The following is a 24,802-nucleotide window of genomic DNA, read 5'->3' as shown; positions in this document are numbered from 1 at the left end:
GGGTATGTAAATATCCTTGGAAATATGGAGGCTTCGTGGTTTCTCCACAAGAAGAATTAAGGTGGGATAAAGAAGAATGCAATGCCATTAATAATAACTGCATGATTTTGTCTTTCTTTTAGGATACAAAACAATTACCTAGCCTTACAAAGAATTAATCAAGACCTAGAAGACAAACTGTACAGGATGGTAAGTGCAGGGGCCTCTTATTCTGTTATTAAGCATATCTTTATGATTCTTTGAACATTCATGAATTGAGGCAGAACTAACATTGATGAACCGTGCATTTAAGCTGTGACTGTTTAATTCCCAATGTGTTTTATTAGAAGTAAGACTTAATGAATTCAGTAGGATTTCTCCCTAGGAGGTGTGCTTCTACTCACAACGTGACTATCTGATTTTCTAGCTAGAAGGAAAAAAACCCCTTCCTGCTACTTGATGAATTTAGGAACTTTGGAAAAGATTGTTTTGTTACCCAATCATCCCCTTTAATATCAGACTCAGCTGCTGGGTGCCAATAGGATTATAGCTAAAACTGGAACACTGACAAAACAGGAGGTTACTATTACTGTAATCAGGGGAACCCCACATTTTGTTGCAGTACAAAAACGTATTTGGGGGGAACAAAAAATTGAAACAGACCACATCAGGACTAAGCATGCACCATAGTTACAAACTACCCTGTCTGTTCAGGGGGATAGGAGGAGGAAAAACAGGACAATGTAGTGGAGTTTCCTGGAAGTGGCCATGGAAGGCTGACTGGCTGGAACCCTTAGAAGGTTCACGCAATACCCTCTTGTTTGTCCTAATCACACTGGCTGAGAAAATGCGTTACAAGCAGAAGGCCAGCCCTGCCATTTGGGAGAGTGAGGCTGATGCCTCAGGTGCCAGATACTGGGAGGGGGGCACAGAGAAGATGAGGTTCCATATGCCCTTGCTGCTCTCAAGTGCGAGAGAAGATATTATTCTGTTGCCAGTACCAAAATGAGATTAAACTGCTGGTCTGGTCAACTTTTGAACATGAAAATTGGGGCAGGGGGGATGAGGGTGGCTCTGACTTATCCATGGCAGCAAAGTGTTTGAGCCAAGCCCTGGGTCCCAGCTTTCAATACCTGCCACACTTCTTCAACTATCCAGGATACTAGAGGATACTCTGCCCCAAGAAGCTTACAATCCAAAACATTGACACAAGGAAAACTGGACAGTGGGAGGAAAGTGGAAGCAGGGCCAAAAGGGGGAACAATTGTGTGATTATGATAATTCTGTGTTATATTTCTGATCTGCCCCATAATGAACTTTCTCTGTAGTGAAAATAGGTTTAATAACAGTGCAGGAAGTGCTTGTGTAAAGCAGGGGTCACTTCAGCAGATCAAATGATCTTGTTTGAGCAGAATTTGACCTCTATAGCACAGTCCCCAGATATTCAGTGACAAACTGCTAATTATTTCTGCCACCATAAACCCCCTGCAGAATTCTGTGAAGCGGTGGCGACAGGGGGCAACTGAAAATGATCTCTGGCACAGGTTCAGGCATACATGCCAGGCGTAGCCCAGCCCATGCTGAAGCTTTCATGAAAAGGGTCAGATTTAAGGAGGGGTTTGTGGAGAGAGAAGTAGGATGATGGAATCATAGAACAGTAGGGTTGGAAGGGGCCAATCAGGCCATTGAGTCTAAATAGCTGCTCACTGCAGGATTCGCAACCAAACCATCCAGGCAGGGAGAGCCCACCACCTCCCTAGGTAATTGGTTCCATTGCCATACTGTTCTAACAGTCAGGAAGTTCTTCCCGACGTCTAGCCAGAACTGGTTCCCAGTAACTTGAGCCTGTTATTCCATGTCCTGCACTCTTGACTGGGAGGAGATCCTGGCCCCGTCTGTGTGACAGTCTTTTAGGTACTTGAAAAATGGTATTATACCTCCCCTCAGTCTTCTCTTCTCAAGGCTGAACATGCCCAGTTTTTTCCATCACTCCCCTCAAGGCTTTGTTTCCAGTCCCTGGATCATGTTGGTGGCCCTTCTTTGAACTGTTTCCAGTTTGTGTGCTGCTTTCTTGACATGTGGTGCCCAGAACTGGTGGCATCATGCAAGTGTTTTGAGAGACAGCCCCAAGCAAGTGAGAAAGGGCAGAGTCTTTTAAGAGAGCCTGAGACCAGGTTCCTAGCTCAGCCATAAAATGTTCTAAGTATTTACTTATTTGTTATATTTAGATCCTGCCCTTTTTCCTCAAGCCTGCTTACATAATTCTCACCCTTCCCCAACTCTCATTCTTGCAACAGCCCTGTGAGGTAGGTTGGGCAGCGAGTCTGTGACTGGCCCAAAGCCACCCAGTTAGCTGCGTGGCTGAGTGGGGACTTGAACCCAGATCGCCTGCATCCCAGTCCTGCACTCTTAACCACTACCCCACAGTAGCTCTCAAGTACCCTCAAGCAAGTGATTCGCTTTTTTTCCAGTTGTGGTTGCTCATTGGTTGTTACACGTGAGAATTGTCTGAGTCGATATTTATGATACCTTCCCACCTTTCACCCCCTTGAGAAGTGCAAGATCTTTTCCTGGAGTCTAACATGCATTTCCCTTGACTTCCATTTCCTATGCCAACACACACTTAGGCACATTAGAATACCAGGAATAGGTTTATTTCACAAAGGGCTGAAAAGATACAGAGTCTTCAACTGCAACTTAAATGTATCTGATTTATAAATTTGGAGGCAAGACTGCCCACTGTACATCATCCAGATTTCCACTTATTGATTCTTAAGAGAGCAAAGCCCCTGTGCTCTGAATCGCTCACTAAAGGAAGACGGCATGGGGACAAGTACCCCAGTTGCATGGAAAGGAAAGCCCCAGATCATAGGCCCATCTTCATCACGGCTCCAACAAGGTGAGAGGCTTTTTGTGGCCTCAACGCAGATGCACTTGGTTTCTGGGCTGATTTCCTTGATGGAAGCAAATCTCTTTCTTTATTTTGAGTCTCTTATGGAGAAAGGGGGGCTCACTTGCATGAGCAGTGAAACTTCCCATTACCTCTTTGCGATTGTTCTCATGGTGTTGTGTCCCCTAGTTAGACATTTTAATCCAAATTAGAATTCATTGAACTATTCTTGATGCTTTTATGTCTTCTGGCTCTTTCTAAACTAATCTCATCACTGTTGGAATATTTACTATACCTGTGTCTCTCCTTTTCCTGTGTTTTCCTAATCGCATCAAGACAGAGATTCCCCTTTAGTATACCAATGGCATTATCTCCACCACAATGGAGACAATGGAGGTAATCCATTAGCTCCACCAGTCACCACATTTGCAGCTCCACCCATCTCCTTGTCTAGTATCAGAGGTCAACTAGATACCTTTTGCCATCTTGGGATTCCTTCTCCCGTCTTGTTGAGCAGCTCTCAGGCCCTGCTTGCCTCTCTTCCAAAGGGTTTGTTATACACTGAACCAGATCAAAGGGGTTGATTAAATCAGGAAAAAGAATTTCCATAACACAAGTCTCTGTATCTTTTCATAACAAGTGATGTGGGAACAGCAGTATGCAGCATACAGGCAAATATGCGGTGGTCAAGAGGGCAAACACCACCCTTTGTTGCAGAGCCAGGAGCCTTCTAGATTGAGAGGTATTACTGCCACTCTGTACAACTCTGGTGCACCCGCAACTGGAGTATTGTGTTCAGTTCTGGGCTACACATTACAGGAAGAATATAGCCAGTTTAGAATCAGTGCAGCATAGGGCCACAAGGATGGTGGCCAGATTGCAGGGAAAGTCATATGAGGCAAGGCTGAGGGAACTGGGTCTCTTCAGCCTGGAGAAGAGGAGATTCTGAGGGGATCTGTTGGCGACATACAGGTACATGAGGGGTGTCACACGGAGGTGTGTAGAGACCTGTTCTCCCCTGCAGAGGAAGGCAGGATGTGCTCCAACGGAGCCAAGCTCAGGGAACCAAGTTTCAATTTGGATGCCAGGAAGCACTTCCTGACGATTAGGATCCCAAGGGTATGGAATGGGCTTCCATAGGAGGTGGTTGAAACCCCATCGGTGAGGGTGTTCAAGGATAGGCTAGACATGCAGATGGTAGGCATGTCATGAGCGGAGCTGGCTGGAGCTGGGGGTCGGACTAGATGGCCTGGGAGGCCCCTTCTGACTTGTTCCGTTTCTCTGTTTCTGTGAAGGCCATGAACCTTACAAGAGGTTCAACAGACTGGAAAGAAACTTCTGAAAGTGTGTGCATGTGTGGTTAATAAACACTTTTCCTCCTAAAGATTATTCCCATTAGTTTAGTGCCTCTTCACCACGCAGCTGAACTGCCTGTGATGCCATTAAGCAGGATCTTTCAAAATATTAGAGCTTTCTCTACTGTGGGAAGATTCTCCAGCTGGTGTGGAGGAGAAATCTGGCCACTTTTAAGAAAGCAATCCTAATGAGTATGATCTGAGAATCTTAAGCATGCAATATTTCTTGAATTAAAATAAGTCTACACAATAGAAGAATTCACCTGCTCCCTGTGAGAGCAGATGGACCCACAGATGAGTTTGGCTTTCTTATTTGCCACCTGGATCTCACCAGTTGATTGAGCAAACATTCTGAAAATCTGGAAATGGTCATATTTAAGATAGGGGGTGTGTCAGGCTAGATACACATTTGGATCAGCAGTGGCTCAGTTGTAGGTAGGAACGTTGGAGGAATCCACAATGGATTCAAAGGAGCTCAAATTCCTAAGACTCTGATCCACGGGTTCTACAACTGACTGGCTTTGCATGGATTCTGCAGACCTGTGTAGTGTTGTTATATTTTTCCTATAATCTCATGTAAATTTCCTCATAGAAAATAAGAAGAGGCAACCAAAAATGTGCGTCTTTGCATAGGCTGAAGTGTAAGCATGTACATTTTGGAGGGACTTGCCTATGTTGGCAAGATTTGTGCATTTTCAGGAATTGGTAGATTTGCACAAAACCTGATCCTTTCAGTGAACGGATGGGCAATCATAAAACATAGGCTGAAGGGATGTTACCATCTCTTTACCAAAATGGATATTTTAAAATGATGCATGCCACTGGTTCAGCTGAGAAGGGCTGGCAAATCTGGCTGACTCACTTGTGTGTTGCGGCAATGTTATCTGGGTGCCATCGTGTGCGTATCTAAACAGAAAAAAGTCTTGTAGCTCTCAGCATTCCCCTGCCTCCATGCTAGGGATTGTACAGTGTGTTTCTGTCTAAGCATGTACAGGATCATGCCTGTAGTTCTAACGCTGATGTAACATGACATGTATTATCCAACTTTGGCGTGCTCAGCTTTGCGACAGCAACAGCATCATCCTCAACGGGTTTATTCAGAAGCAGATCCCACCGAATTCAGTCAGCTTACTTTCCAGTTAAGGTGCAGAGTAAGGTTTCTCCTGCCACAACAGCCCGTGAGAGCGCTGGCGTGTGGCAGCCCACCCCAAACAAGCCATGAGGCCAGATTGGGAGGATGCGGCAAACTGCACCATTCCAGGAAATGGGAACATCAGCCAGCATGCGTTGGTGCACGCGGCAGCTCCAACAAGCCACGGGGGCTGGTTTCAGCTGCCCTGAGAAGGCAAACAGGGCCACTGTCTAATTAACTGATGGCATTTTCCCCCTGCATATTTATGTGGGGTCCACCATATTTATGATCGGGGCAGATCCTGACAACTTCCACTGATGGGGACGGCTGGTACACCACTGGCAGCAGTCGTGGAGGTGATGCCCAGTCTCACGTCATGGAACTGAATGAATATTCAGCTAATCATTCATAGCAAAGCTATTTGCTGTAGTTCTGCTTATTCTCCTACAAGTGCAGGTGCCAGGCCCTGATCTGGGTCGAGGACACTGCACCCTGAGGGTGCGTGTTAAACCTCCTCAGTTTTTCTTTGAAATCCCTCCCGGAGAGTTAAAGAAAGAGGGGAAAGTCTCAGTTGGAGGCAAAATTTCAGTGAGAGGAAAAGCTGAGAGGAAGAGTTCACCCCATCCCTCCCAGAGCACCATGGTCTCAATCCAAATGGAGGGTGCACTTGCTTGCACAAGAGTAGAAAACATATTGTGCATAGGTCCACTATGCGTGATTGTTGAATATTTCGTTTGGCGCACGTATTGCATTGGTAATCTGCACTAGCAGCAATCCAGGGCAAAAGGTGTGTTAGACATTCTCTGATTGGTGTGGGAGAAGCTGTGCAGCAGTAACCCTGCTATTATGAGAATGGCTGTTAAATGCTTCACGGAATTCAAAAGGGATTTTCAGTAGTGTTAATGATATGGAATAGACTCTGCTAAACTTCTAAATGCTGATTTCCTGCTGTAACCTGTATATACTTGAACATTTTAAAATATCCAACATGCATTGTGCATACAATGATGTTTATGACTAGAGCATCCACTGGTTTTTAAAGTTCACTATAGTTTATAAATACTGCAAATGTTCCTCGGGGCCTTTGAAGAGAGATTTTTTTCATTTCCTGCCTAGTCAACTTAATATTACTTCTTGGATTGTTATTTCCGGTATTGAATTTGGTATCTGCTGCAGCAATTTTAGGTCATTTATAAAGGCTGTATTTGCATTCTGTCTTTGAAATTTAATAAGAGCCTTTTAAATTACCTTGTCCAGGCATGTGACAGGGTTGTTGCTATGATAAATCTCTGGAGGATTTTATTATACGTTGTATTATGGCAGGCTCTTCCCTTGATATAACATGCATAAACTATTTTAGTGAGTTTGTTTTGAGGTGATTTGCTGGGGGTGGGGGAAAGATGTTTTCCGTTCCGACTGCGTTGGCACAATGAATGGTGTTGCTCATTCCCAGCCTGGTCATGGTGACAGCTGTCTTCATTACCTATGCATCACCTGCCTTGGAATTCTGTTCAGAAACTCTCATAGCTATGAGGCTTTTGGGGCTCCTTGGGCAAGACGCTTCCAGCTGCTTTCTTCCACATATTTCTTGTGATGTGGCATAATACGTAATTGCATAGCATGGCTATCTTCCACTTCCCAAATGATCATAAGCACGTAAGAGAATAGGACACTTCCTTGCACTGAATGAAGCTCTTGACTCCGTATAGTCGACACTGGCAGGCAGCAGCATCTTTCTAGAATTGAAGGCAGGAGTTTTTTCCAGTCCTGAATATAGCAGTGACTGAACTCTGCGTGCAAAGATTGGATCTCCCACCAAGCTGCAGCTTCTCCCTTCAGCAACTTCCTGTCTTTTAAGGGGAATATAGTTTCAAAGAAGAACCTTCTCCATTAAGAGCCAAGCATTGTTGGCTTCCACTATAACTGACTGTACCTGGATGTCATCAGACAATACACATCCCCCACTGAGAGAAAACAAGACTTTTGGGCAACTGACTATAACTTTCCTTGCTTCTTGTGTTGCCTCCATGGAATCTATATTTAGGTTGTCCCCATTTAATGTTCACAAAAATGTTATAAAGCTCTTCTCAGAAGAGAAATAGTAAGAGAGATGTTTTAAATCACTCCAACTGCTCAAAGTCAACTTCAAAGTCATCATCCTTCATAAAGGAACAAAAATGTATGAGGTCTGCCAGCTTGCCACTGTAAAGTGTCTGGCCAACTTTCCTCATTGTTCCCATGTGCGGAATTATGGATAAAATTGCCGAGAAGGCATGGATTTCAAATGGAACCTGAATTTCCAGAACTGGGACAGAGCTATTGAGAGATACATTGGGTGGGCTTGACAGCTAATTCAGTTCTGCTCCACCACTAAATTTGTGCATAAGAACTGCTGATGTGGGAACATGCCAAAGCATCCTATACATTATCCAGCAAAAGGTGCTCTGGAAAGGTGAAAAGCCAGTGTGGTGTAGTAATTAATGTTGAGATCTGGGTTCTTACTGGGCACAAAACCAACTGGGTGACTTAAACCACCACGGGCTGTCTGCCAGAGAAATACTGGTGGAAGATAACAATTGCTAAAATGAATGGAATCCAATGTTTATTTCCATCCAACAGAGACCAATGCTTTTAAATCAGTGGTTTCCAGCTACATTCCCATTAAGAATGGGCAGAGTCATGAAGCTTGAACTTACTGAGCTTCTCCAAGTTCCACCACAAAATTTGGTCCACCTCATTCCCATTTCCAAATGGGATCTTGGTCTCTGAACAGGGAAAGCGTGCCTGCAGGTGTACATATTTTAAAGCCTGAACCCAAAGGTGTACTTTCTCTAATTGGCAAATACATGAAAATGCTGAGGCAGGGCAGGAGGGATGGCTTTCCAAATGCCTGTTTTTATAGTGCATGCTTTTGTAATAAATGTGTTTTGCCAGTGCATTCGCAAGCCAAGGAATTTGTGAGCTTTTCCTAAAAGATGTATGTGTGGCTGCCAATGAGCAGGTTCTGATCTTTAACAAACCAGTGGATCCCTCCAGCTAGCTCATGGGCTGTGATATGAGGAGATGGTCTCTTGCCATAGTTTGACTCCAGCACCTTGTAATCAGATGTATAAAACTTCTTCTGAAAATGGAGGCTGCATTTGGCTGTTGTGTGACTACTAGACATTCATAGTCTTCTCCTCCATGACATGATCTAATTAAAGCCACTTAAGCTAGAGGTCATTGCCCTGTCTTGAAATAATGGAGTCCAGAAGCTCATTATCTGTTGAGCGCAGGATTTCCTTCTCTCTGTCCAGAACGTTCCGCTGATCAATTTTATTAGGTGACCTTAATGAATACTAGTCTTGCAGCTGCAGCAGCAGCAGCAGCAAAAAATCTGTATTCACTCTCTCCCAAGATTTTATAGCTTGATGTTGCTCTTAAACAGGGCTGGTCACAACATCTAGGAGAAATAACCCTATTTTCTAGAATTCACACAGAAGACTGTTCCTTTATTTGGGTTCCTGTCCTCCTTTCCGTGTCACAGGATGGTTGGAAAGGGTTTGTGCCACCTTAAACATCATTCTGGGAGCAACCTATTCCAAAACAAACTTTACAAGATCGTAGAATTATGGAGCTGGAAAAGACCTGGGAGGTCATCTTGTCCAGTCTCCTACTCTCTAAGGGATTGACAGCTTCGGCATCCCTGAGAGATGACTGGCCAGCCTCACCTTAATTACCTGTAATGAAGAACAGCCAACTCCCTCTCAAGGCCGTCTGTTCCACTGCCAAGGAGCTCTTCCCATTAGGGAGTTTCTCCTAATGTTTAGCTGAAATGTGCTTCCCCTCCATTTTCCCTCATTGGTTCTGCCCTACTCTGTCACGAAGTAGAAAAAAGACTGCTCCATCTTTTGCATGACTGCCCTTCAGACATTTGAAGACTGCTCCCATCTTAGTCCTCCTTCTAAATGGAAACATTGTGCCATTCCAGTATCATTTCTGTCTTTAAACAGCACTTCCAGTCACTTTTTTTAGAGCAGGGAAAATTCAGCATTAGTTACCAACATAAAGGAAAACGCTTTTTCCACTTGTATATTTGTGCTCTTCCACTATTCTACAGTGCTACCTAGAGGTTATATAGATTAAAAATGGAAAAGGAAATGCTCTTCATGTAGTGTTCAGCTATTAATTTTGCAAACCCAGAAGCAGATACAGTGGCTTGATAGTTTCATGTAGAAAAGTCCTTGGACTTCGTTCTTTTCTGAACACTAGGGGACTAATGTTTAAATTACTTGCAGAATTGCATATAATGTCATCAAAGATCCACTTTATTTCCATCCAACATGCTAAACATTTATGGAAAGGATATGGAATGGGGCAGTCGCATACTTCCACAGCTGGTCAACTAGCCCTCAAGTTCAACAGACGTGGGCAACAACATTAAATCCCATCAACATAAGCATCAGGATATTTTATCCCATTCTAGAGATCAATCATGCTACTAAGAAACCTTTCTACAGAAGCTAGAGAACCTCAATATAGAGAACCACATAATCTTTTATTATAGCAGGCCAATCACAATTCAAATTTACTAGAAAAAGAGGAGACCCCACCCTTCAATTAGAAAGAAAATTTGAAATGGTGCTTCTTGCTCTGGTGCCCTCCAGAAGTTTGGACTGAAACCTCACCAGACTGGGATAATGGAGTTACAGTCCAAAGCATCCAGAAGGCACCAGGTTGAAGAAGGCTAATTTAGAACAACTTAAGAATGTATACTTCCCCTTCATGGAGGAATCATCCAAGGTATGGCAGATAGCATTTGGACAAAATGTGTCTGTACCAATACATGCCACAAAAAAACATTTTCTAAAAGATGGTTGAAATTGTGCAGTGTAGGGCAGACATGGGAAGGCCTTGCTACTTGCTGAGAAAGGTGCAGCCCAGATTAGGTCTCAAGTCCACTTCTCTCAAAGGCCATGGTGGCCTCTCTCAAGTCAGAGGCTAGTCCCCAGCAGCGGTCAAATATTGATTCTAACAGTCACTTTCCATGGATTGTGTTGGCCTTTAATACATCTGGCCCTACTTCACTCACAAGTCCCAGTGTACCCCAGATGCCGTTCTTGGTGCTTGCCAAGGCGCCCGTCCCTCTCACTTTGCTCTCTTCTTAAATTCATGTATGGTCTCACCACCAGCTAAAATGGCTATTTAAAAGGTTGCCGGAGGCACCGAAAATAGCAGGTTTGATGGAGATGTTTAGTGTGTTGCATGTCAGACACCATCTCTGCCTTGCTCCGCATCTTTTGGGCAGTTTACTTGCCTTTTGTTTTGATTCACGTGGTAGCTGTTTTATGATGGTGTCTGGGACAATTTCTCAAGTAGACAAATGTGTCCTCAGGCCCAGAAGGTGACCTGCTTGTGCACTTGTTCTGGCATGTCAGCTCTCTCATTACCACCTTTGCTTGCAAAGAGTGGGCAGAGAAAAGACTGGGTTCCCCACCACCAGGTCTGCGCTGCAAATAGCTGGAAATGAAAGAGGCAGTTGTTCTTGGCATGGGTCTCAGGGCCAGGGTGACACAGACTCCTTGGATGGGGAGGAGAAGACTTGGGAAATGAGGGCCCCAGACACAGAGATGGCAGAGGTGGAACAGCTTATCCCATGGCCACCATCTCGAGGGGTTCAGGCTGACCAACAGGGTCTGGAAGTGCTGGGAGGGGGACGGAAGAAGAGCCAGAGGAGCTTGGTCCAATCCTTGACCCCATGATGCAGCACTGGGAGAGAAGAGCTAGCCAACTAGAGGGCCTGTGTACGGCTAGGAGGCTTGCCTGTCTCCAGAGAGGCTCTCCAGGGTTGCTCAAAAGGGGTGGGGTCCAGGGTTGCTCAAAAGGAGGGTTCTCTGAAATAGAACCCTCTAGTTTGGGTTCAATGAACCAGTCTGTGCATGCTTCAAGTCTCTTCTTTGTTAGATATAGCTTGATGGATATACACCGGGTATAAAGAGCTTTTGCCAAAGAACTGTCTGTTGTTTGGAATTGCAAAAGGGGGAACCTCTCTCCCAACACCTCTCCCAAATCTGCTTTTGATTTATTTTATTTTTAAAGGAATAAAAGATGAATAGATCCATTGAAGTATAATGTGTCACTTGTTTGTAAGAGATTGCCAATCTTCCCTAAAGCTCAGAAAGAGGAAAATCACCCTACTTGTATAAGAGAGTCAAGAGGCTGGGGGGCCCGGAGGAAAGCATGACATTTAATCAAGATATGAGGATTGCAGTTTGTGTGGTAAAGAGGGTTGCTTGAGTATAGATTTTGTATAACTGGGTCCTGCACGCTGTTGCGACGGCCTTTGGAGCAAATGGAATCTTTAAGAGGATGACATCTGCTGTCACTGGCATTATTAGTTCGCTGCCAGTTACTTATTGATTTAATTATTTGTCGCATTTGGGGAGAAACAAACCTTTAACTTGTACAAGTTACTGTCAATGCAATATCATCTCCAAAGATCGCATTACCAACTCAAGGGAATTACCCGTGAATTAGTTCCATCTCTTCCCCTCCAGCTAGAATGAAGTTGCATAATGTGTTATTACAAGAGACTGAAACCACGCCATAATGTTCCTTTGCAAAGTGATAGATAGGTGCAAAGCTGCACCAAAAGAGCAAACGCGTCCAGCTCCCGAGGATATTTGAGCCAATCTGAACAATCCCAGTGAGCACATTCCCTGGGGAGGCTGGTGATGCCGGTGTCAGTGGGGCTCATCCAGTTCAGAGCTCCATTTCAGCTTCAGCAGAGCTATCCAGGGTACTGAGCCGCATCCCCTGCATAGGTTTGCCATGCAAAGCTAAAAGGAAACACTGCAAAGGACAAGGGACCCACCAACCCAGAGGTCACCAGCTGGCCCTGCACATCCGGTGGGCAGTTTGGGTCCTGGGAATCACCCGAGTGCAGAAATTTTGCAGCTCTCCTACTGGAGAGCTGGATTCCAATTTGGAGACACACTCACAGTCCATTGGTGGGTGGGGCCAAAGGCAAAGAGGGCCGGGCCAAAATGCCAAAAATCCTGAGGCCCATCTGACAATAATGCTGTTGAGTTGTTTGGAGCCCGATTCAACTTCAGACTGCCCTCTACATCTGGGCATTTAATGGTATATAATACCGTAGGGTGGGGCAGTATATCAGCTGACTTTTTGACATGTCCAGTATTGTTACTAAACTTGGTTTTAGGTATTTAAATAGCTTTAAATTTTGTGTATTAACATTTTATTTGGCATTTTATCATTTGAAGTTAAGTGTAATTTTATGAATTGTTGCACATACCCCAGAGAGTTTCAGCTATTAAGCAATGTATAAATAACATTATATTATTATTATAGTAATTATAATGTACAATATAGCCACAACAATGTCAGAGCAGCACCCAACCAACAGAGCTGCTATATGCCAGAGGCCTGCTTGAATAATGGTCTTTGCCTACTGGCGGAAGGACAGCAGGGAGGAAGCAAACCTGCACAGGAAGAGAACTTTTCCCACTGCACCTGAAGAGGTACATGGGCAGGGAACATTGTTGCTGCAGCTAACTGCAGCTGGGAAGGGAGCTCATCCCACCCTGCCACTCCTCTCGTGCCTCCTTTCCACACCCATGTTGTAATTTTTGGAACGCAGAAGGCCGATATGTCCTTTCCTCTAGCCCAGGGGTCTCAAACTCGCGGCCCGCGGGCCAATTGCCGGGACGGGCAGGGCACGGGGGAGGGGCCCTGCGGCCTTCAAAGCGCTGGCCGTGGGATGAGTGGCCCACCACCACCGCGGTGGTGGAATACTTGATGCGGCCCAGCCTCACCCAGACTCTACTTCCAGCAGCCCCCAGGTCAGTTGAGTTTGAGACCCCTGCTCTAGCCTCACCCCTAAGGAAGGTCCAAAAATGCAGGCACTTCTGTGATCCCAGATCAACAATCCAGTTGATGCTGCCTTCATCTTCAGTAGGAGCAGGTCTTCTACAAAGCTGAGCCATCTTTCAAGGCAGCCCATTCCAGGAGGGGTAGCCCATAATTATGTATGGCTGTTGGGAAATTGCCAGCCACAGGGAGGATGGCAGCTAAGCTTAGGGGGGGGGGGCAGACGGTGCAGGCATCCCTGCTGCTTTAGCAACAGTCTAAAGTCCTAACCCTGAGGGAGGCTCATGTAAGCCACCACACTGTCAGGTAATGGCAAGGCACCAGCCACAAGTCCTTCTGGCTGTGGGACTGGAGCATTTCTCACTTAGCCGTAGCCACTAACTTACTGCCCACCAAAAGCAATAAACAGAGGACGAGAGAGTGCAGATTTGCATCTCCTTATTTACAGAGGGAGATGCTGATCTGGAATTGTTCAGTACAATTTAAATAGAAATGCAGTGCATCTCCCCGCTGTAAGCAAGCCATGTGTTCGTTGCTCAGTCTACTTCCACTTGGTGATAAGCAGCTTCAAGGCCTCGCTTTCCCTCCTTTCCATTTTTGATCTTTAAACCAGACTTGGACTGGGCAGCCCTTCAAATACTGGACACCTTCAACAACAAGACTATCTGACAAACCTTCAAAAAGAGGACTGTCCTTTGTAATGTAGGGCACAAACACTCAACTGAATGGCCATCCCTTCATTTCAGTACTGTTCTTTGGCCTAATTGACCTCCACAGATTGGCCAACATTCCCTTTTGGCCTATAATTTTCGCTTCCCCTCTGAAGCTTCTCTCTGTGCCTTGTTTATTGTTTTCAGATCAGTCCATGTTCTCTGTAGACATATAAAAGTTGCACAATTCTCATGCACCGCCCAGCTTCTGAGGTAATTTAGTTTCCATTTGATGCTTTGCCCAGGCAAGAGAGTGACACCACTACATGGAAAGCAGGGGAGCAGAAGCTTTCTGCATCCAATTTTGCTCTTGACTTGGGCCTGGAGGAGTTCTGAGGGGATCACTTAACAAGACTGACCTTTGCTGCTGCGACCTGAGGAGCAGGCCCTGTGGAAGATTTCTGGCTAGAAGCCCAAACTAGCCACTTTTGCAAAAATGGAGAAAGACTCCCATTGTTGCATTTGAAATCCTTATTTAACAACAACTGAAGGTCGAATCCACATTTCTTTTCCTAAGAGGAGTGCAATCCAGGTGCTCCAATGGAGATGGCAACAGCCTTTCCTCTGAGCAAATGTCATGATTAACATTTATCTACTCATTCATGAGTCTTTCTACCCCACCACAAACTTTTCAGAGTGCTCCACACACCCAAATACCCATTTCTACACTGAACTGTATATGTCACCACCACATGCAATATGGATATGCTAACACTGGGTTGCTTGGCAGAGATAGGAAATGCCATTCTCTTTCATCCACAGCCTGCAAGAATGACTCTAGTCATTCTGACCTTGTGTTATTCTCTGTGTCTTGACTTACTTCCTGCCATGCTCCCCGTTTGACCCATGGATCCCTCCCTTCCATGGAGGAATCATCCCATGGACTAAATGGCAGGAGATTCAGAACAGATAAAAGCAAAAAAAGTACTTTTTCTCACAGTGCATAGTTAAAACACAGAATTTGCTACCATAGAGTATGACAATGGTCACCACTTAGGGGGCTTAAAGCAAATTAAACAAATTCATGGAGGGTGAGACTTTCAGTGGCTACTTGCCATGGTCTGGGACTGGCCAGCCTCTGAGATGGAACCCTCCAGAAACTGTGACTCTGGAGAGATGTCAGAACCAGTTCACATCCTGCTGAAGGGGAGCCACTACCTCAGACGTTCTGCAATTTCCGGGAGGTGCCATTACCCTCAGCCTCTGAGGAGTGGACTTCAGGTTCCTCCAATAACTCTGATCCACCAATAGAGAGCTGCCTAAATAAGCATGACACATTCATTCATAAAAGCAAGGGTGTTTTTTCACTTGAGTAAGCTCTGAAGCTCACTGTGTTCAGAGAAGAGTGGACAGAGAGGGACTGGAGAACAATCCCCAACAGGTTCCCCCCTTCTCCAACTTTCATTCCCTAGGAGAAGCCACTGCCTGCCAGAAAAGGCTGCTTGCCTTCTATCTGCAAGATGCAGATGCTGTCAGAATTTCCAGTGGGACTCTCCTGACCTAACCATAAAATCCCACCAGTTGTTCCCAGACGTTGCTGAAGTTCTCTCGTTAACTTTTGGGTTGCTGACCAAGGTCCTGAAACTTAGCTTTACATCTAGATGCGACCCAGCAGTCTTGACTACACCGAGTTTCCTTACATGAGCTTTTGTCCTTTTCCTCAGGACTTTTAGTTTCAGTCTGTTTTAGAAGCTGTATTGCATTTCCAATCTTTGTACTGCTGCTAGGCCTGACTCTAGTTTTTACTTCCAGAGTACTTTATTTATATTATAGTTTTAACCATTTGAATTTATACACTATGTTGTTCCGTGTATACCACCCAGAGAACTTAAGCTATGGAGCTGTAAAAAATGTAGCAAATAAATAAATGATGGATTCCCTGATGGAACACAGGAGCTTCTTGTCATGATGGCTAAATATTGCCTGTAGTTTTGAGGAAGTATTTCCCCTGTGCAAGTTGCTAGGGAACATGAGTTCCACACTAGGGCATCTGGTTGGTCAACAGAGATCTGCACTCAATAGGCTCTTGGCCTCCAGGGCTCTTCTTGAACTTTTCCAGAGGGCTGTTCATCTGCTATATCTAGTTTTGGTTTGGTTACAGAATTGAGATTTGAGCACTGCATCATGTTTGCATCCCTGCTTTGTTGCTCCCTAACCTCTAGGTGGCGATGTGCTATATTGGAACAGCACACTATTACACAAGGAGGGAAAGTGTTTTCTTTCACTTTTAAAATAATACTGCATTTGTCCTGCTGTAAAACAAAATCTCATTAAAAACAGAAGGGAAATGGGGGATACCACAGCTTTTTCTAAAGATCTGTAAACAACTGTGAGTTGAGAGCACAATAAGTACCTCATGTAGAAAAGCTCTTTTGTCATGTGGTGCTACTCTCTAAACTGAACTGTTACAGGAGCTGCTGGTCTACATCAGAGTACATATGGCATTGTGACTGATACAGAGCTTTGACTGAACAGAGGCATTAATGGTGTTTAGAAATCCTAACGCATCCCTAAATATATCCATGCTGTTTCTGCTAATCTGCATAGCGTTAAGTATTTAAAAAACCAGTCAGCCTACTATTTTAGTAAACACCGAGCGCTCTCCTTTCTCATGACTCCAAATGCTGACTGCTTCTCAAAATTAAAATCGTCTGCTTCTTTCTTAAATGTTTTGGCTGCAGTTCTTCATTCTCTGAACATCCTGATTATTTAAGAGCTTGCTCAAGTGAAAGCGTGCCCTTGCTTTTATGAATAAAATAAAATATGTGTCATATTTATTTAGGCAGCTCTCTGTCTGTGGATGAGAGTTATGCTAGTACCACTGAACAAGAAAGAAGAGGTGCTATTTCTTCCAGCACCCACAGAGTTGCAAGCCATGGCTCTGAGCATCTTAGCACAGACATACGAGAGGACAGAACTAAACTAGGATTAGAGAAGAGCAGTTCCTAATCCTGAGCCATCAAGAGTGCAGTCCTATGCATGTAGCACTTTTTTCAGTCTAGACAACACCAAGCCTTCCCCAGAAAGCCACATACACAGAACTGCCAGGTCTCTTTCTTTATATGTGTTTCTCTTTCAGGATTGGGGTGGACCACCAGAAAAAAACCCATGGATGTCTGGGGAGTGATAATCCTATGCACATTTTTTCTTCCTAAATATAATGGAGATTGTGCTCTGAAAGAGCTTCATAGCAGTTGGATCCACACTTTATCTAGCAGGCTTATTTCCTTGAACACCATCTGGCCACAGTGATTTATGCTCTGGTAATCTCCCAGTTGAACTACTGCATTGTTCTGCACATGGATCTGCCCTTGAAAAAGACTCAGAAACTCATGCAAAATATTTCAGTGTGGCTTTTGACTGGTCTATCTCACTTTACACCTATTTTAAAAGAATGTCATTGGCCTCCTAGCTGCTTCTGGGCTCAGTTCAAGGTGCTAATGCTTACCTTTAAAACCCCAGTGGCTTGGGATCGAGTTCTTGCTGGAACCGCCTTCTGTGTTAACCTGCTCATGCACTAAGATATTCTTTGGTGCCTTTACGTTGGTTACATCTTGTATCAGGAGTTCATTATGCAACACAGTGAGAGGGACTCTCAGCTAGTCCACCCCAATCACCAAAGAGTGCCTCCTGGCTTGTACTTTGCCAATGTTTTGGTGTCAAGGCAAAACATATTTGTTTCCTTGGGCATTTTAATCTGCTGTGATGTTCCATCTTGTCTAAGTAGTGATCCCCAACCTGGATGGCTTTATTTTCTCTATCCCTTTTTCCCCATTGCAAGGTATCCAAGGTAGTGTACGTGTTCTTCCTCCTGTCCCCTTTGCACTTACAACAACCCTGTGAAGTAGGCTAGACTTACAGACCTTAACTGGCCCAAAGGCACCCTTTGTGGCTGAGCCGGGAGTAGAACCCAGCTCTCTGCAACACCACACTAGCTCTCGGTACCCTCTAGGAGGAGTGAAACAGATCCATGGAGGTGAAGGCTATTGATGGCTACTGGTCCTGGTGGCTCTCTGCTACTTCTAGCAGCAGAAGCAGAATGCTGCTGCACACCGACTCCTGGGGAACATGGGCGGGAGGGAGCTGTGGTGCTGCTGTCCTGCTGGTCAGCTTCCCATGGCAGCTGGTTGGCCCCTGCAGGAGCAGAACTCTGGACTGGACGGACTCCTGGTCAGATCCAGCAGGGCTCTTCTTATGTTCCCAGTGCAATCTTCTGAGGGTTTACTCAGAAGCAGGTCCCATTGCATTCAGTGGAACAAACCCCCAAGTCAACATACATAGGAGTCCACCCCAAAGGTACAAGTGCTGGTTTATTACTATTTCATGGTGAAATCATTTTGAGTGATATGCTGCCCGGAGACCCAGGCTGGGGAAGGGCATCACAGCATGTCTGACGGGGATAAACAGACCTAGTGGGCACCCCAGCACAGCATCCCTGTTTCCTGCTGCATCTGCATGCGGAGCATGAAGCGGAGGCATGCCCCAGGCAGCTGTAAAAGCTCCTTCAGCTGAGCTGCTCCAGCAAAGCTTGAGCCCCCATGGCCTGGGGACTCGTCGGTTGTAGCCATTCAGCCTTAGGACAGAGACTTCTCCTACTCAAGCCACTGCGGCTCAAGGGCTGCTGTGTGAGGCAGTGACCCACCTCCTAGCCAGCCAGCAGGCCTTCTGTGGGCCAGAGAAGGTCACGGAGTGGAGTCAGTCCCTGAAATGGGCCGTGCTGTAAGTATGGCCCCAGAGACACCATTCGGAACCTAGCTCGAGGTGGATCACTCCCACCCAGCGCTTCAGTTTGGGCTGGCCTTCTCCTGACCTGTGCCTTGACCCAGTGGGGACAACCCACCATGGGCAAAGCCCCAGACCAAGGTGTTGGCTGGAGGAGAGCTGCTCCACTCACTGCTCTCGTGGGGGATCAGGCTTCACCGTGCCTGAGCTTTTCCCAGCCAGAGAAAACTCTGGCACAGCAAAGCCAGAACAGTGCTGTGGCAGGTGAAGCTCATTGCATGGGCTTGGCTCTCCCAGCATCCAAAAGGAATCCCTGCTGGTATCTCCAATTAATGATGGGAAGCCATAGTGGATAGTCTTCTTGCCATGTGACTAGTCCTCCCTACCGGGAAGGGGAATGGAAAGGAGGGACCAAAGCAGTAGGGGTCTGCAGCCAGGCTGGTGGAACAGATTTGGCCTACAGCCACAGATTCCTCACCCCTGATATTTTGTGCTTGCTTATCACATTTGGAATAATTGACTTCTGCTCTTAACCTGGGCATTCATCAGCATCTAAGCCCAAACAAGCCCGGGTGCATTGTCAATTTATTTTCCTGTGGAGTAACATTTAACATTTGAAGTTAAGCTGCAGACAAAGGGGGTGGGTGGGAGAACACTTGCAACACTTCATTAATTCTCTACTTGGTGCTGAACCGTTCACATTTGAAAACATGTTTTTCCTCTTACCAGTTTCCTCTGGTTTAAATTCCTATGGAGACTTGGGGATTTTTAGTCATGTAATGAGAAAAATATTAACTATTTCTTCAAATTAAATTTTGATTAAAGCGCTGCTATGTCTTGTCCATCTTGCCTACAGTCCCAAATTTCTTCATTCATATATTCCCTTATGTTTTCAAAAACCAGAGATTGAGAAAAATGAGAAAACACAAGATGCAGGGAAGGAAGAGAGGAGATGCAAAGCCCTATTAGGAGAACAGAAAGTGAAATGGGGGGATGGCTGTACCATCTGTTTCCGCTAGTGACATTTTATCCTCATACACATTTTCTATAATTAACTCTGTTTAGTGCTGATTTAGTACCATTATAACACAAACAAAGAACATTTGATCCATTGCCAACCTCTTCACTGAAGTGCCTCAAACCAGATTACTTGCGGCTTTAATGTCTCTAAAAAGAAAAGGGAGGAAATTATGCTCTTTAAACATCTCTATCAATAAGATTTTGTGAAACTCATGTGTCTCTTATTTGCAGCCCCTGAGCTGAGGGCTCTGTCTCTGCAAACAACTGAACTCCATTGACAATTGCATTGTTCTGTAGGTGTAGCTGGACTTCAGCCAACCCATATGTTGCTTGAATTCAACATTAGTCCTGAGAGCTCTTTCTCCAGGAGGCTCGGAACAGTTGGCATATTTTATGGGTGAGCGAAGGAATTATATTTAAGATTTTCAGGATGCATCTCATCCCTGATTCCTGTTCATGTTTCCAATTACTGTGAGCACAAACAAGCCACTATCAAATGCTAGATTTGTGCAAATCCTTCAGCCTACTGGAGGAGCTTGTGCAAATAGGAGATGTCCGCAATTTGTGCAAGTCATATGAGACTTGGGAATGGGACAAATGTGAACCTGTATTCAGCAATTGACTTTTTTTTTCTCAGAAGATGCATGTTCGCCCTCAAAGCACATGCACATGGTTTGTGAACAAAAATGCAACACTCATATATCCTTAGCTTAGCTTCTGTGACTGCCATCTAGAGCTTAGCATGCTAGACATCTCGCCATAAGAGGCTTTGCCTGTAAAGCAAAATGCCTGGAAGCCAGAAGCTTGCTCTAAACCAGAGATATGGAACTGTAGCCACCCACTGGGTTTCGGTTCTCATAATTCTTTCCTGTTAGCCATGCTTGTTGCGGCTGATGAGAGCTGGAGCCTGAGAACATCCGGAGACTTTCTGCACTAAAGGCACTTTGGCACAAATGGAAAAGCTTTGCACATTGCACAAAGTGTATGTGTGAATGCATCTACATGCACTGACAGAGAAACATGTATAGCATATCTCAGGAGAGTTTGCTTGCCTGAACATGAACATGTGTCATTGAGCATGCAAACCATCTCTCCTGTGTTCATCATATATGGACAAGTTGCCATGTGTAAGAATTTTGCTTCTGTTTGCAAAACATGCAAGCATGCCCCTGTGAGGGCAGGACTGTGGGAGGCAGCAAGGAGGGGCAGAACACCGGGTGCAGGGCACAAGCTTGAGCTGAGTCCAGAGATCACTACAGGCCAGAGGCTTGGGGCAAGTCAGTGGGTCCAGGTCAAAGGCACCGATGAAAGCGGTCCAAGTTTGGCATGCACAGAGAGAGACAGAGAGTCACAGCACAGTCCCAAAGTCAGTTTACTGGAGAGACATTGATGCCAGGGTTGTAGCAGGCTGGAGCAAGGCAGGGTCTACTTGGAGGAAAGACGGGAAGAGCAGGAAGGGTGCTGGCTGGAGCAAGGCGGGAACAGACTTGCACGAGGCAGGAACAAACTGGAGCAGGGCCTGAGCAAGGCAAGAGCAAACTGGAACAACACATAGCGAAGCAGGGACCGGAGCACAAGACGTCACCAGGACCCTTGCATTGCAAGGGAAGCCTTTCATGCTGGGCTTCAGGGTCTCCAGCTGCACTGCGTAATTGCTCCACAGGTGCTCCTTGCAAGTGCCGGAAAAGGTGCTCCTGGTTCCGCGAGCACACGCAGAGTTATTCAGGCCCTGATCCTGGCAGCCCCATTTCAAATTCCAACTGAAAGAGCACAAGTGCATGTCCCCCAAAAGTATTTCCAGTTTCCTTACATGGCCTCAGTCCCTGATTCCCAAATCAATCTGTACACATTTCTCAGTCTGCATAAATTTCCTGCCTGGACTTTGCCCTGTGTGTTCTGGCTGGTGTTCTCCCCATCCTTTCAGTCTGATCAGAACAAAGTTTTCCAGCTAAAACTCTTTATTGCATTAAAGTTGTCCAGCTAGACTGGCTTTTACAGAAAGCAGTAACAAAATAAGCAAGTTAGAATATTAACCATTAGGGAGATGTGGCTTAATGATATGACGTGGATTCCAAACTGAAAATGTCTTCTTCCAGACTAAAAAGAGACAATTGCTCCGTCGAGGTGGATCATGCTGCTTAAGAGCCAGTTCCATGGAGCATCTGACACTTCCTGCTCCTTCCGCTCTCTTAACCTAATGCCACATCTCAATTTGCTTTCTAAACTTTCCCACAGAATGTGAAACTGATTACCATAATTTTCCAGGACTATCTCTGCATCTGCTGGCCTTGGCAATTCATCTCTGGATTCTGGCTCCTCCTCCTCTTCTTCTGAATCAGACTCTGGGAAGAACAGGGCCAGTTGGGTAGATGGAAGGCATCTGTCCAATCCATTTGCACAGATCTGTTCAATTGCTGCTTTATTTGCATAGGTTTCCTGTTTGTGAAAACATCAAACCATCACAAATGTGAACCGGGCATGGGACAAGTGGCAAGACAATGTTCTAAACATCCTGTCAATCTTGAGCATGGCTTATTTGCCCATCTCTGCAGGGTGCATTTCATGCAGCCCCACCCAGGCAATCCACGGACAGAGGCAAAGACAGACAGGCTAATGGAAGAGTGTGTGAAAGGCCGAGTGAGTGTGTTGAGTGGGGGGGGGGGGGAACGAAGGGAAGAGTCTTGGAATCCTGAGATGCAAGAGCCAAATCAACCCACAGTGCTTATGTGTGTTCTCTCTGAGAAGGATGAAGCAGGTTCCTTGCAGCTCTTCCTTCTCCAGACCACATAAAGAACCAGGATGGTCTCCTCTTTGTTGCAGTGCTTCTGCTGGGAAGCAAGGAGTGCAACCCCTTAGTGGCTCTCAGTCCCCCCTTCAAAGGATGAGGCCAGGGTGTGCTGCCCCGGTTGTCCTGCTCACAGTCAAAGAAATTTAGTTTGAGGCAGGGGTGGGGTCTTCCAGGCAGACAGAGTTCAGGGGTAATGGGTTGATCAGGTGTCAATTCACAATTAAAGGGCTAGATTCTGTTCAGAAGGTTCTCCTCCTGAATGCCTGTATGATTTATTCTATGGACTGTGGTTTATCCTGGTATATCTAATTGCCCCATGAGAAAAGACAGTTCTTACCGGCCACTGAGAATTTAGCCCTGGGAAGTTGCCAGCTGTTTTAAGGATACAGACTCGCTGAGCTGTGGAAGAGCTACATTATGCAAAGTTGCTTTTAAGTATAGCATGCTACAAAATCCTATCGTTTGCCTCCTCCCAATTTCAGGTTTTCAAGTAACAATCGCAAGGTTTAAAATAAAATGTTCCTTGGCTTGCTCTGGGCTGTGATGGTAAGATATTTTTGATGCATTATTAAACAAGAGATCAAACTTGATGCCAACTTGCTTAAAGCTTTGGCAGGACTTAACTAAGGGGATTACTAAAAATGGAAGCCATCTCCCCCCCCCCACCCCCCAGCAGAAGCAGAGATCGTTCTGATTTGAGCTGAGCTGAAGCAATATGCACAAATTTGGGGATGCAGTGATGGGTGGAGATGTGAAATGCCTCCCTTCTCTCTCCAAAACCCTTACTACTAATGGGAGGTGATGGAGGAATAGTTTCTGCATTAGCACTACCATCAATGTGACAACCCCCCCCCCCTCCGTTTGCATACAAACTTGAAGATGGAGCATTTTGGAGAGGGTGAAAACCTGCATATTTTTTGTGGAAGGTGCTGCTTGGTCTCAAGAAAGTTATTGCCTACCTGTAGCTCATTGAACAAGATGGCTACCTTTGTTTTTGTTTTTTGAAGGCTCTCCATAAATACAAAGAAAAAGCTATCCGTTTAAAACTTTTCTATACCCATTTTAAGAAATGGATATTAGTTCAGGCTGATTAAAGGGAGCCTGTGTTTGTAGGGTGCCTAGTGGTGCAGAGAGGTAGAAATAATTTTCCAGCACTGAGCCACTGGCATGGCTTCTCCTTCTGTAGATTAGAAACAAAACCACAAGAAGTCACATGAGCCTGTGCATGTACTACTCTATACACCAGCGTAGTGTGGCCACAGGTTAGTCCTGCCACATGTTGCAGCATAGAGCGGGACTGTTCAGTGTTCCAGGGAGCCAGGCATGCTTGGTGCTCCATTCCACCTCCCGTCCCCTGGTTTTCCGTCCCTGCTCACCACCCACTGCCTCCTACACTCATCCAGCGTTTGGTGTCCATGTAGCCTATTCAGTTCTCACTTGCCCCAGCCACCGGGCTGCCGCTGCCCCAGCAGTTCCAGCTCTCCCGTTTCTTTATCATTGCCTTTCCCAACGGAAGTGTGTGAGATGGGCAAAGCGTGCAAAGTTGAGAGATGGCACCTCAAGCAGCCTTGAGGAATTCTGGTTCCTTCCCTCTGAAGCAAAGGCAAAAAGCTTCAAGGGCGTGTGTGTGAATGGTTGGATGGAGTGAAGGATTTGTGTGTATGAGAAAAAGAAAAAAGAGTGTCTCTTAACCAAGATCTTGTCACCATCCCTCACTTTCAAGATTTCCTTAAGAGTGATAGCATCCTCTGGAATTATCTTAAGATCTTCTTTCTCCCTTAAGACTGCATGTCTAGGGTGGTTCATGCAGTCCCCTTTGAGGACATTCTGCCCTGAATGGATAAAAGGTTCCCCATTCCTGATGTAAAGCCGGGATCCCCACAGCCAGGCTGCGCCGGTGCCTTCCCTCCCTGCACTACGAAGGCCACCCTGCTGGATGACCTTCTTCCAGGGTGCCATCTGGTGTGATCAGACAGCTTATCGTGGGCCTAAAGCTCAGTCAGCAGACTCCAAGGACCAGGTTACGGAGCCTATGACCACCAAATCCAAACTCTGGTTAGCTCTTGTGGCTAGTAACAGAAATCAGAAACATGATCTCTTTGATTCATTTCTTAATTAGGAATTTCACCAAAGCAAAACAAAATCTAAATTTAAAAAGCAGGAATAGTTGCCACTATGTAAAAACCCATGTTCACAGGAGAAGATAATAATGGTAGGGAAAGTCAAAGGCAGAAGAAGAAAAGGGAGACCAACTAGGAGAAGGATGGATCCCATAAAGGAAGCCACGGCCTTGAGTTCACAAGAGCTTAGCAGGGCTGTGAAGGACAAGACATTTTG

The 24,802-nt window shown here is 45.5% G+C and overlaps 1 protein-coding gene across 1 annotated transcript in view; it reads left to right on the top strand.

The window, feature by feature from the left end:
- BEGAIN (brain enriched guanylate kinase associated) overlaps positions 1-24,802 on the top strand; it is a 178,302-nt gene that overhangs the window by 93,050 nt on the left and 60,450 nt on the right. The window contains exon 3 of the mRNA XM_044436868.1: positions 123-189. Coding sequence (XP_044292803.1) covers positions 123-189 — 67 coding nt within the window. The remainder of the gene's footprint in view (positions 1-122; positions 190-24,802) is intronic.

The sequence above is a fragment of the Varanus komodoensis genome, unplaced genomic scaffold, assembly GCF_004798865.1.
Source record: "Varanus komodoensis strain SLA01 unplaced genomic scaffold, ASM479886v1 scaffold3, whole genome shotgun sequence".
Lineage (NCBI taxonomy): Eukaryota > Metazoa > Chordata > Lepidosauria > Squamata > Varanidae > Varanus > Varanus komodoensis.
The sequence above is the reverse complement of the archived record's forward strand: the minus strand, read 5'-3'. Positions and strand labels throughout refer to the sequence as shown.